This window comes from Cuculus canorus, chromosome 2 (genome assembly GCF_017976375.1).
Source record: "Cuculus canorus isolate bCucCan1 chromosome 2, bCucCan1.pri, whole genome shotgun sequence".
Classification (NCBI taxonomy): domain Eukaryota; kingdom Metazoa; phylum Chordata; class Aves; order Cuculiformes; family Cuculidae; genus Cuculus; species Cuculus canorus.
Genome location: NC_071402.1, coordinates 18,254,727 through 18,268,960, shown reverse-complemented (window position 1 = coordinate 18,268,960; position 14,234 = coordinate 18,254,727). Strand labels below are relative to the sequence as shown.

The following is a 14,234-nucleotide window of genomic DNA, read 5'->3' as shown; positions in this document are numbered from 1 at the left end:
GGAAACAATTGTCATACCATTTCTGGAACCAATATTAAATGGATTGGCATATAGTAACTATACAGATCTTACACTCTTAATGTGACTGCATGAAACTTTCAAGAACATTAAAACAAGATGTAGCACATCAAGAGTAGGTTACAGACCCACACAAAGGAAAGCAGAAGGATTTCTATATTTCTTGTAATTTCCAACAAAAAAATAGCCAGCCAAACAAGAAAAGCTCCTACAACGTTAATGTAAGTAGGCAGAACAGACATATCAGTAAGAGGAAAAAAGAATTACATACTAAAATAAAGCAAATTAAAAACAAATTATATGTTTTGAATGCTCTGTTCTATGCCAATTCAGAACTGATAAATGAAAATGCCTCCTTCTCTGCCTGGGGAGTAACAGTAAGTGTGGTAATTCATTTCTGTTAAATATGCCGTTTTCCTCTAATGTTGCATTCCCAGTCCAGCTGTTTCATTGTTTCAATCAAAGTGCTTGTCAAGTACAGATTTGATCAATGGTCAGTTAATTCATGTGGTAAGCAACAGACCATGTGAATTGTTTAAACAACATATCAAAAGTTTAGTAAGATACTCAGTCTATTCACAATTTAAAAGGAATTTTATCTGCATAGCTCCAATAACTGAAAATATTGACAAGAAAAGTTACACAAAGTACCTGATTAACTTCTTCACCATCATTTTTGTTTATCAGTTCTGAAGAATAAAGAATCATCATCAATTTCTTAATTAAAGTCTGTATCTAAACGACTGAGCTTCAACTACTTAATACTATGGGGATACTTCATTTGTGTTTGGGGAAAGGAAATCCTTTCAGGATGTTGTTTTTTTAAGTGTCTCTTTTTTTTTTTTTTTTGTGGTATGATGAATTTCTTACCCTTCCCAGTTCATTGTTTAGAGGCAACTGTGTATTCACTATACATCACTCAGCTTTTTGCTGTAATATTGGATGATTTTTTTTTACCTTAACTTAACTTCCTTCCATTGCATTTTTCATTTCAGAAGACATAATTATTCTTTACTTACATCAAAGATTCCTTAGAGTGTGGTCTCATAATGGCATTGATGTTCATTTGCATTTACAAAGTAGTGATATATAAGAGATAGGTTTACGGCATTTGTTAACTGTTATTGATCCATTAAAACCACAGTTAAACTATAACCCTATGCCCTACTTCTATATACAAAAGTATGTTCTCCACAGTCAGCAAAATATCAAAAACAACAGTAATTTCCCATTCTTGAAATTAGTTACCAGTTCCATAAAACTAAAACAAAAATCCTGCAAATTTATCTTCAAAGATGTTTTTCTAGGATTAATATGAATCAGTCTAAGAGAATACAGGGAAGAAATGTGCATAACCAAGACTGCTTTCCTGATCTTGAAGATATTAATGCTAAACACTAGGCATATTCCCAAGTCAGTCACACACCAAATCTTCCACTGATTCTTTTTCAGCTCCTGAAGATGAGGAGGAAATAATAATAGGGATCAACAGGCCACTTCAGATCTGATTCCATGAGAAAAGTTTTTGAATGTGTGACTGCTGCTTTATATTTCCTGAAACACGACTCCTTTATCAAATGAGCACATTAAAAAGAGTCTGATGAGATTAAGACAATTTGTAAGGGCTCCATCTGAGAGATGAAGCAAGAAGAGATATGATGGGTTTCACAGATATCATTTCCTCACAGAGTATTGAGGGTTGAGTGCCTCCGTCTTGCTACAATGTTAGGCTAAAAAAAGTGGTAATCATAATAAAGAATATTTCTTGCAAGTTTTTTAAATAGATTGGGAGGAACTTCAGATCATTAGTATAATTCAAGCTTGCTGTCTTGAAAATCAAACACTAATTACTAGATATTACTTTCATGTAACGGCTATACATGCAGAACACATCAAGTATTTCTGTGACTGACATTGACAGCTGATTTGTGGCTTCCTACCATTTATAATTAATTTGGCATTACTCTTAAGTTCATATTAACTGGGTAGCAATATTAAAGTAGAACTTTATTTTATAAGCCTCTTTATTTTATAAGCCTCTTTAACATTTCTAGTTAAATATCATACAATCATAGAATCATAGAATCACTAGGTTGGAAAAGACCTCCAGGATCATCGAGTCCAACCATTCCTAACACTCCCTAAACCATGACTCTCAGCACCTCGTCCACCCGCCCCTTAAACACCTCCAGGAAAGGTGACTCAACCACCTCCCTGGGCAGCCTGTGCCAGTGCCCAATGACCCTTTTTGTGAAAATTTTTTTCCTGATGTCCAGCCTGAACCTCCCCTGGCGGAGCTTCAGGCCATTCCCCCTTGTCCTGTCCCCCGACACTTGGGAGAATAGGTCAGCTCCCTCCTCTCCACAACCTCCTTTCAGGTAGTTGTAGAGAGCAATGAGGTCTCCCCTCAGCCTCCTCTTCTCCAGCCTAAACAACCCCAGCTCTATCAGCCACTCCTCGTAAGACTTGTTCTCCAGCCCCCTCACCAGCTTCGTTGCTGTTCTCTGGACACACTCCAGAGCCTCAACATCCTTCTTGTGGTGAGGGGCCCAGAAATGAACACAGTACTCAAGGTGTGGTCTCACCAGTGCCGAGTACAGGGGAGGTACTCCCTGGACCTGCTGGTCACACCATTTCTGATACAAGCCAAGACGCCGTTGGCCTTCTTGGCCACCTGGGCATACTGCTGGCTCATGTTCAGTTGTCTGTCAACCAACACCCCCAGGTCCTTCTCCTCTAGGCAGATTTCTAGCCAGACTTCTCCTAATCTGTAGCATTGTACAGGATTGTTGTGTCCCAAGTGCAGGACCCAGCATTTGGCCGTGTTGAACCTCATGCCATTGGTCTCAGCCCAGCAGTCCAACCTGTTCAGATCCCTTTGAAGAGCCTCCCTACCCTCCAGCAGATCCACACTTCCACTCAGCTTAGTGTCATCTGCGAACTTGCTGAGGGTGCACTCAATGCCTTCATCCAGGTCATTGATAAAGACTTTGAATATGTAATATCTGTAATGCACATGGTTGAAATGGCTCTTGAAAAGTCTTAAGTGCACAAATATTTTCAAAACTGTTTTCAGGAAAATTCAGCCACATGCTTTTATTGGATAGGCATAAAAAATGTGGTCAGAAATATCAGAATAGTAATTTGGTGGGAAAGGTTTCAATTTCAAATGCAAGACATGATTTAAAATCTTATGCTAGCAGTGGTTAATTTCAACAATATATCATAACTTATTTTTCCCCTTCATCATGAAATTCCAAATCTGTTAGAATTAGATATCTACATACATCATCTTGACATTTTAATAGTAACTTGAATAATTGGTGGTCTTGTTATTTTGCCATACTACTTATATGCTAATAATTATTAAGCGTCTTTCAAGTTAAATCTCCGTGTTAATTATTGTAAACATTAAAAGGTATCTTCCAGGTTTTGAAGTAAGCAGTGAGGCCAAAATTAAATAAACATAACTGTGCATACTGTGTAGCTAGTAGCCTTTGGTTCATTTTGTTTTGCTTGTATTTTGTTTTAAGAACACAATACTTTTTTAAAACCATTCTATTTATTTTTTTCTTTATGCCACCTGATTTCATCTTACACTTGTTGCTTAGATATGCTTAAGCCTTAGGTATAACTAACCCCTTTCTGGAAGTGCTATGTCTGAAAACTATTGAGAGAAATCACAACCTAATGCTCGGATGTCTAAAGTCAGAGGAGATAAAACCCAGCCTGAATCATAGTTGTTTCCGTAATCCTTCTCATTTTCAAATCTACATGGCAGTATATGGCAGAAAAACATTTTTTTTTTTTAATGAAAGTTGATTGATATAGTATCTCTTTTTCTTCTGATTTCTGAGAGGTATGTTTAATTGAACTGAGAATTCTGAAAAAAGTAGACAATTATTTAACCCCTTTCATGGACATCTTATTGCATTTAGATGGTATGTGCTGAAAAACATTAATCCTGATCATCATGAGCTTTAAATATGTAGTTGACTAACCAATATATGCATCTGGAAATGTATATTTTGGGGACTATTGTAATAAAATCTGTGAACAAATTTAAGTAAATGCTACTGAATTTATAGGGTGAAATCCTCTGTAAAACTCTGGAAGCCTCTAGTATCTTCTTTTCCCTTCATTTTTTTTTCTTTGTTCAGTGAAAAAATTCTCTTCATATGTAATTACTGCGATTAACATTTTGTAGGCAGTTACATACCGTGCAAGATTAGAGAAATTTAAAGATTGTAAAAAATGTAAAAAATGTACTGTGTAGTCAGTAAATCAAATTAAGCTGGGTGTACTGTTTATTACATTCAGATCATGGTGCAAGTTGTGGAGAAACAGTGGAAGAAAATTTATAAGGGAATTGATGAGTATTTAGCACTAAGAACCAACTACAAATACACTTTAAAGCAATATTTTGTTTACAGTTTCAATCTTTTAATTATGTGGTCAGAAAAATATATTTTAAGGAACACATTATGGAAACATCTCAAGTTGACTAATTTCTAACTTTTTAGAAATTGAACTTGTTTATATATATATTTTCTAAGAGATGCTCAATATAAACTTCATAAGCCTGATACTGTACTATCACGGACATATAAACTTCAATGATATTAGAAACTACAAGTTTAGAAATAGCAAATAACTATGTGGTGGGTTGACCTTGGCTGGAGGACAGATGCCCACCAATGCCACTCTATCACTTCCACTCTTCAACTGGACAGGGGAGAGAAAATATAACAAAGGCTCATTGGTGGAGAAAAGGACAAGGAGAGATCACTTACCATTTACTGTTGCGAGTAAAACAGATTTCGTATGAGGAAATTAGTATAATTTATTCCAAATCAAATTGGAAAAGGGTAATGAGAAATAAAATCAAACCTTAAAACACGTCCCCCTCACCTACCCCCGAGCAGTGCAGGGAAACAGGAAACAGACATTATGGTCAATTAATCCCATGCTGTCTCTGCTGCGCTTTTCTCCTCATGGGGAGGACTCCTCACACCTTTCCCCTGCTACAGAGTGCGGTCCTTCCCACTGGATACAGTCCTTCATGAACTGCTCCAGTGTGGGTCCCTTCCATGGGATGTGGTCCTTCAGGAACAGAACTGCTCCAGTGCGGTTCCCTTCCATGGGATGTGGTCCTTCAGGAACAGAATGCTCCAGTGTGGGTTCTACGTGTAGTTTAAAGTTCTGCCATTAACCTGCTTAAGCATGGGCTCCTCTCTCCATGGGTCCACAGGCTCTGCTAGGAGCCTGCTCCAGCACAGTTCTCCCAATGGGTCACAGCCTCCTTCAGGCATCCACCTGCTCTGGCATGTGAGTCTGCCTCAGCCTGCAGGTGGATATCTGCTCCACTGTTAACCTCCATGGGCTGCAGAGGAATAGCTTGCTCACCATGGGCTTCACCATGGGCTACAAGGGAATCCCTGCACCTCCTCCTCCTTCTTCTTCACTGACCTTGGTGTTTGTATAGTTGGTTCTCTTACATATGCTCACTCCTCTGCAATTTTGTAGTATCATAGAATCATGGAATGGTTTGGGTTGGAAGGGACCTTAAAGATCATCTAGTTCCAACCCCCCTGCCATGGGCAGGGACACGTCCCACCAGATCAGGCTGCCCATGGCCCCATCCAGCCTGGCCTTGAACACCTCCAGGGATGGGGCACCCGCAGCTTCCTTGGGCAACCTTTGCCAGTGTCTCACGACTCTCATCATGAAGAATTTCTTCCTAATGTCTAATCTAGTTCTTCCCCCTTCCAATTTAAAGTCATTCCCCCTTGCCCTATCCCTACATGCCCTCGTGAAAAGTACCTCCCCAACTTTGTTTTAGACCCCTTTCAGCTACTGGAAGGCTGCTATAAGGTCTCCCTGAAGCCTTCTCCTCTCCAGGCTGAACAATCCTAACTCTCTCAGCCTGTCCTCACAGCAGGGGTGCTCCGCCCTCTGATCATATTCATGGGCCTCTTCTGGACCTGTTTCAACAGTTCCATATCTGTCTAATGCTGGGGATAAAAAGTTGTGCAGCAACTTTTCCCTCACGCTAAATATGTTATCACAGAGGTACTACCACCATCACTAATGGGGTTGGCCTGGTCCAATGGTGGGTCCGTCTTGGAACCAGTTGGCATTGGCTCTGTCGGACACAGGGGAAGCTTCTAGCAGCGTATCACAGAAGCCACCCCTGTAGCACGCACAAACACACGCTACCAAAACCTTGCCATGCCAACCCAATGCAAAGTTAAATGATTACATACCTTAAGCACATCTCCTTGGGCTAAGTGAAATGTTCTGGCAGAAATGTTTATTCCTTTTCCTGCTTGTACCTGAATGCTATAAATACATTCATGGTTGTTTTCATAGTTAAGAGGATAATTGGGGGACAGTAAGATTCCTTCATTATTTGTCGTGGAGGCTCCACATTCAGCTGCAAATGAAAGAAAATGTTAAGGTATATTTCAATAGAAAACATAAATATTTTTGTTAATGGTGATAATGGGAATGTTAATGTAACCCACTTCAGCATTGTTAACATTTGTTGATATCTAAAATCTAGTTCTAAATATATGTTCATGACCATGATTGAAGATACAACAATATTTCTGAATTCCCACAATGTTTATTAAAAGTATGCTAAATACTTTTGAGAGTTATTGTCATAATAATGGTACATTCCATAACTATAATGTTCTAACAAATCTTTCTTGAAATTTGAGTTGGAGAAAATATACTTTTTTTTATTTCTCCAGCACAGAAATTCATAAAGACTTGTGAATGAAATGAAAATAAAAGTACTGTAAAAGTCTATTTGGGTAAATATTTATATATAGATGCATGCATATAAATATGCATATATGTAGAGACACAGATTTTTACACAGATTAATGAAAAAGTATAACTTTCCTTTAATGTTAATTTACTAAAATAAACAATACAGTCAATGGTGTAAATCACAGTAGAAAAAGAGTGATGCTATATCTACCATCTAAACAGCAGGAAAAAAAAAAACCAAAAAAACCCCACAGAAAAACGTGTCAATGCTACATTAGGCATTAAAGAATAACTTTCATTTACTATCATGTTGTGAACTACTTATATAATTTTAATTTAGACATTTAATCTTTGAGGTACCAAGTATTTTAAATTCACACTGACAAACAACTACAACACTTTCCTTCACTTTTTGTCTGGTCATGATATGTGTCATTAAAGCACGAGGAAATAGATCTTCTCCTCTCTTTTTAACAGATTTAGATTAAATTTAACTGTAACATAAATTTTCTGGGTTTATGTTTACTTTCAGCATGTTTTTGCAATTTATTTTACTACTCTTATGAGATTGCACCCAAGTTAATTTAACTTCAGAAACTAATTAGTTTGTGATTTCACAGAATAACAATGGTATTGTGGAAAAATACGTGATACTTTTAATGGTTTGAAAAGATGTTTAAACAATATATGGTGTCTATTTTAAGAGATATTATTGTTTATTAGCATTATTATCATTCCCCATATTAATAGTCCCCATTAACTACTCTTTCTGTATGCATCTAAACCAAACATCATGCAGTAAGCTAAATCAAGCACCTATCAAAGCAGAAGAATTGTTTCATGAATATCGAAACAGAACAAGTACTCAAAAAATGAAGGTGTCGTCTCTTGGACCTATAACAGTTGGATACACATAACCTAGTCAGAAGCTGAACAGATTCTAAGCCACGAGATCATGTCTAACCTTTCATTCTGTTCTCAAATAAATGGGTATTTGCTACTCTGAAGATGCATAGGTCAGTTTGAATTACAACACATAAAAGTAAGAAGATTGTAATTTCAGGTTTGTGGAATGTCTTTTCCATTTCAGAGAGATAGAAAAGTCAAAAGGCTCAAGGCATTTATGGTATTAAGTTGATCTAACAATCCTGTTTTTGTCAGAACTGTAATTCAAAGCAATTTTTTAAAATCTGAACACAGCAGTGAGCCAACATGTTAGGACATCTTTAATATCTGAGAGCCATGCTATGTTTTCTGTTAAAAAGAAATTGTTCATGTCATAATATTTAACAACCTGATCGCACTTTTCTTAATATAGAGGGAGAATGCAGTGTTGTGGATGCCCCATCCCTGGTGGTGCTCAAGGCTAGGTTGGATGGAGTTTGAGCAACCTGATCTAGAGAAAGGTGTCCCTGCCCATGGGGAATGAACTAGATACTCTACAAAGGTCCCTTCTAATCCCTTCTGTGATTCTATTTATGATCTCAAACCTTGTGTCAGCAGACAAGAAAGCAAGTTTAGTAACAGTAGTCTTGAAACCCACAGTTTAAGACTTTCACCCACAGTATTCTGTTATAACATTACAGATCCATGGATGCATGCACTGCAGCCTGGAAAAGTAACTTCTTTTGTACATTTCTCAAAGGGATTATCACAAAATCAACAGTTAGTCTCTCACTCCCCTACTTGTCTCCTGTCAGTACAAATTATGATTTTTTTAAAAAAGCCAAACTACAGAACATAAAACACACACACAAAACACAGTAGTCTGATTCAGAAAAAAAATGCAGAATCAAACAGGGAAGATATACTATTGATATTATACAATTTCCCAAACTATATCACAGATAGTTCAATCTGCCATTCTCCACTTCTATTTTTAAGCAAGAACAGGCAGCTATGTTGCTTAAAATTATGTGGGATCACAGGTAACCTATGGTTACATCCTTTGATGTTAATACTACAGCATAAATTACAAACACTTCTGCTACACCTTAATGTTTAATTTTAGTAAGATTCTGTATTCGATAGAGATGAAACTCAGGTTGTTTTAGTGAGATTTGTTTTTTTAAATCCTCTTATTTCATCTGAAGCTTAGAACCTACCCTACGCACTTTGCTTGTAGGAAAAAGAACAGAAATAAAGAACATATTTCAACATTCAGCTATATTTCCATAAAAAAAAAAAATTCAGCATATATGAAGTTGAAAGTTGTAACACTAATATTGAAGTAAATCACTGTTTCTCGACTTTGTCAGAAATATAGAATAATTCCCGTATTAGAGAGGAAAATAAACAAAAAATCAAAAAAAATAATGAAAGGGAAATGCTCATATAATGGAAATTTATAAGAAATTACTGTTATGTTTTGGTTATGAATGTGTCTTCATTGCACATTTCTGTGCTAAAGTAGATACATTTCAACTACTGTTTAGTAGTGTATTTAAATTTTGTAATCATATAAAACACCATAGTTATTGTAACCAAAGAAAAAAATGCATCTGTTTGGGTAATTTAACCATTTCAAAACAATTCTGCAATTAGTGACTTTTTTTTTAAAAAAAAAAAAAGTTCTATTAAGAGAGTTTTTGCAAAGTTTGTCACAATTCAGTTGATCAAATGTGGACTGTAAATAATTCTCAAATGAAAAAAAAATGTGACATGCTGCTACAGACTGAAATTCAGCCATAGTTTTCTTCAAGACAATCCCTTGGAATCAAAAGATAGGACCTACAAGTAGCAGTTCTATATTTTGAAAAGGTGTTATCTCTTGGTTAAGAGACTAAGCACATTGCAACAACTTGGCTGGACAAGTAAGTGGAAGCATTCTATAAAAGGGGTTTGGTTTTAACCAGTGGTGGTAGTAGACTGCGAATTAGCAGCTACTTCAAAAACAGTGTACCTAAATTCAGTGGTCAATAAAATTCTTCCATATAAAACTGTTACTCTTTGGAAGTTCTACCTCTTCAACTGATGTAAGGCATAATCAAGGAAAGAGGCTCTTATCAAAACAAAACAATCCAGAGGATAATAAGAAAATCCTGAAAGGATTAAGTTTTCACTGAAGCATTCTTTCCTTGAAGAACCAGGGGGTTGAGGTCATGAAAAGTTTTCAGGGCAGTTTTGGTACCCTGACACAGTTAAATACAGGGAATCCTATTGCTGATGAAGAAAATTAAAGGAACATTGTCTTCTTCAATCAGAAAGAATAGTATTTTTCAGTTTTATTTTATATTCTAAAATATAACCCCAAAAGATTCATGTGACTGTCTGTGTATTAAATTCACTTTCAACATACATTGCACATACTTTTTTGGCTGTTATCTGACTACATTGTTTATGTTACAGTGAAAGACACTATTGCTAGATTTGAGAAGGTACTGTATTTAACACCTACACATAATTTGAGAGCAAGTTGATGTTTCTACTAAAATGGTCAAATATAAAAGGACCGTTGGAATTTAGTGAAAATTTACACACAGTGAGCAGGAGCAGTTAAAACTGTATGCAAAATATTAGAATACATAAGAAATCTTAAGAAAGTGCTTAGCATATTATAATGCCATTATACTAACAGATGGAGAGCCCTCAGTGGCTCTATTTTGCTTTGTTCAGGATATCCTGTCCCTGAAGAAAATAACAGAAATACAACATATGGCAGGAGAAATTTTTAAAGGAATAAATTTTCTTCTGACAAACAAAAGAAAGATTAGGATTAATTTGTTCTGAGAGGAATCAATGACATATTTACAACTGAATATCACAGTCCTTAAACTGAGAAGTCATGCTGCCAAAACATTCTGCATATTAAAAGAAAGCTCAATTAAAGCTAGCAAAAGAACATATTTTCAAATTCAAAATATTAAAAACAACTTTTGTCTTAAATTTTTTGTATGTACAGAAATGGATAAAGCTGCACAGCAGGACTCTAATGGCAATATAGAATAAGACATGCAGAGGATAGCTAAAAGCTCTCCCGCTAATTAAGGGACCTTGCTATTACTGTAGACATATCCGTAGCAGAAATTTTGCTTCATTGGTTACATAATTGTGCTTCAGTTCAAAACTGAATTTATTTCTTCTTTCATACAATATAAACTTGCAGACCCTTCTATTTTTCACTCCCCAGGTATTCCCTGAAAAACACCTTAACTCAAGCTTGGCAAAGAAACTATGTTGTTAAACAGGAAATAACCTATTGACTCAACAAAAGTCTTTACCCCTAAAGATATACCGCGTTATCTGAAAAGTATGCAGTAAACATGACATAAATGAATGGATTTGCCTGTAGATTCCTTTTTTTTTCTTTTATGTTTGTTTATCTGCTTTTCATATTTGTAAGGGATAAAGTTCCTTGGAAATCTGTATGACCAGAACATCATAGGTTCTGACTTTAATTGTTTAGGGCAGACTGATAAACATAGATTGAAAATGTTTTAAGGAGAAAGATAAGTGGAAGTAGGATATAAGCACAAGAAAACAAGATTTTAAAATTAGTGTCTTCCATTTAAGGTTTAGCAGACTGGGAAGAAACTGAATAGCCCTGAGAAAGCCAAAGAAAAATGTTCTACACAGAAGCTACGAAAAGACTAGATTTTTTTTTTTTCTTTTTTAACATTGACATAGATACAATTATGGGCTATAAATTTTGGCATGTCAGTTCTAATGTACTGTAATGCAAGTGGCTATTGGGCAGCCCTATAAGGGAAGGAAGGAAGGAAGGAAGGAAGGAAGGAAGGAAGGAAGGAAGGAAGGAAGGAAGGAAGGAAGGAAGGAAGGAAGGAAGGAAGGAATAAGAAAAGGAAAGAAAAATAGAAAATGGAAGAAAGCAAGGGAGGGAATAAAAGATAGGAGAAATCTGGCATAAAAGACAAAACTTTGCATGTTTCACTAGAAATGAAGGTAATTCCAAGAAAGAGATGTGTGTGGTGAACACTACATTTTGTGATTATTTGAATAAAACATGAAAAGAAAGCATGAATGTCAGTATTCTTACATATCTTTTATCATCTTCATTCCGTTATTGATAATCAAAAAATTTTCATTTTATCTGTTTCATTATTTTTCCTTTAAAGTAACAATAATTGCTCTTGTTTGCTCTTGTCTGTAGCACAGATACATGGAAATTCAAACTGGCTTCTTGTGAGATAACAATGTCATTGAGAATTATGAAGAACATCTGAACTCCGAATGCATCAGAACCAGTTTCCTATGATAAACAAGTGGACGGCATATTCATAAAGTTAAGATGATACCTGTCTTCTGTAACACAAGCTGGAGACATGCCCCTAATATGATACTGAAAATGTTGATTTTGTAGCACAATTCGGAGCTTAGATTTTGCTTCTGGAAAAGCTAAAAGTGAACAAGTATCCATACTTATTTTAACTATATTTTTAAAGAAACAAATATTGTCACTTTCCATGCTGAAGCTCAAAGCAAGCAATCTGAAGATTCTTGACTCTTCCTTTTAATCCTTAGATACTTGCATGTATTAAGTTTATTAAATGCAGATTGTACTGCTTTTGACTGCAATGCACTTAATTCATAGTAGTCTATATAGTAGTCTATAGTGTGTGTTTTATATCTGTGACCAAAACAGCGTTGACAATACACCAATATTTTAGCTACTGCTGAACACCTCTTGCCCAGTGCCAAGGCTTTCTCTGTTTCTCATGCTGGCCTTTAGTGAATGAGCAAGAGGTTAGGAGGGGACACAGGTGTGACAGCTGACCTGAATTGATGAAAGAGATATTTCTCTTTGTAGGAGCTAGACAATTAAGTGAATGCTGACATGAAGTTCTGATCAATAAAGAAGATTGTTTTAACTTATGGACTAACTATTTGCAATGTCTGCCAAGTGTAAATGAGGGAGATGAAAAGGAAGATAATTTACCTAGTTAAAACATGTCCCAGCTATGTACATGCCATGTTCTCCTAATACACAGATGAATATACAGAAAGGTAAAATCTGCTATTTCCACTGTTTGCAAAAAAATTTAGAACGCTACTGGAATATGTCAGAGAGTAATAAAGAAAACTGAACATTCTCAAATGTTGACAGTATGGTGAATAGTGTGGACCTTTATCTGGCTGTTATTATATGAATGGCACAATAATGAAATAGCTATAAAAGCTAATTTCAGAAATATAGACGGTATTGTTTGGTTTGTCTGTACCTCTGTGTAAAATACTGTTAATCTTTAAACTCAGCCTCTTCCCGTTTAAGGAATTTTCACATATTATTTATGATTCCACTGATTTTTTAATTTTTAATTTAGCCAAGTTGTGGACTCCTAGTAGTCCAATATACTGTAAAGTCCATTTACAGACAATGAATGGCATATGAAGAACACCAGAAAAAAAGTATTCTTATTGTTTCTAACATTAGTGCTTATTGGAGTTATAAACATCAGGATCATGTGAACTAGGAACCAGTTGTAGATAACACCAATTGTTCTGACATCCTATTTATTGTCATATACTCTTTCTGATGGCCACAAATATTATCTCCCATCATATGACTAGAAGAACTGTGACCATCATGAAGGATTTCTTATCAAGTGACTGGAATCATTTTTATTGTATTCTAATGAAGTATTTTGGTCGCCTTACATGTGTCTACACTATTAAATGCATCCACTCCTGGAAGAGATCTCATCTACTCTACTCACAGTTAAGTCTGTCTAGAGAAACCCAAGCAGGTCTGTAACAAATGTTTTTTGATGCCCTCTAGGTTCTATGTGGCGCCTCTGTGGTCCAAAAGTATAACTATATTTTTTTATGTGTGTAGAATATCCAAAATTATTTAAGAAAAGTGCTGGTGTTTTTTTGGTTGCATGAAGTTACAGAAATGTGCAACATGACATGAACATTGGCATAATGGTATGACAGTGGTTGATGGTACAAAACAGGCTTTGAGTGTGCGTGTCAACAACAGAAAAAAATGTTAAGAGGTCTCCACCTGCAAACAGGACCAAGACTTCTGTAGTTTTACCTATATTGCCTGCTGGAAGGGTATTGCTTATTGAACTGTATTTACATCCACAAGGCTGGGTTTTTTTTAAAGAAAACAAAGTGATTCACATATGGAAAGATCATAGAATGAGTTAAAACTTATGAAATTTGTACTAGCAAAAGATAAAGATATAGTCAGAAGTAGAGAGCTAAGGTATATAACAATGGACTGTTATTTGTTATGAAAACTTACTAAGGAAACAGAAGAAATATCATGACCCACAGGACTCAACTACATCTATCAAGAGGATATATGATCACAAACACAAGCAAATTCAAGTTGGAAGGGACCTTAGGAGATCTCTAATCCAGCCCAACTCTGGTGTCAGAACAGGTTTTTCAGGGCTTTTACTTTGACCTTGAAGACTCCCAAGGAGAGAAACTGCACAATGTTTTTGGGCAATATGTTCCACTATTCA

The 14,234-nt window shown here is 35.9% G+C and overlaps 1 protein-coding gene across 3 annotated transcripts in view; it reads right to left on the bottom strand.

Moving 5' to 3' along the window:
* The window catches only part of CSMD3 (CUB and Sushi multiple domains 3), a 610,540-nt gene that overhangs the window by 202,052 nt on the left and 394,254 nt on the right, over nucleotides 1–14,234 (bottom strand). For all 3 annotated transcript variants that reach the window (XM_054060149.1, XM_054060147.1, XM_054060148.1), the window contains one exon: nucleotides 6,285–6,454. In XM_054060149.1, coding sequence (XP_053916124.1) covers nucleotides 6,285–6,454 — 170 coding nt within the window. The remainder of the gene's footprint in view (nucleotides 1–6,284; nucleotides 6,455–14,234) is intronic.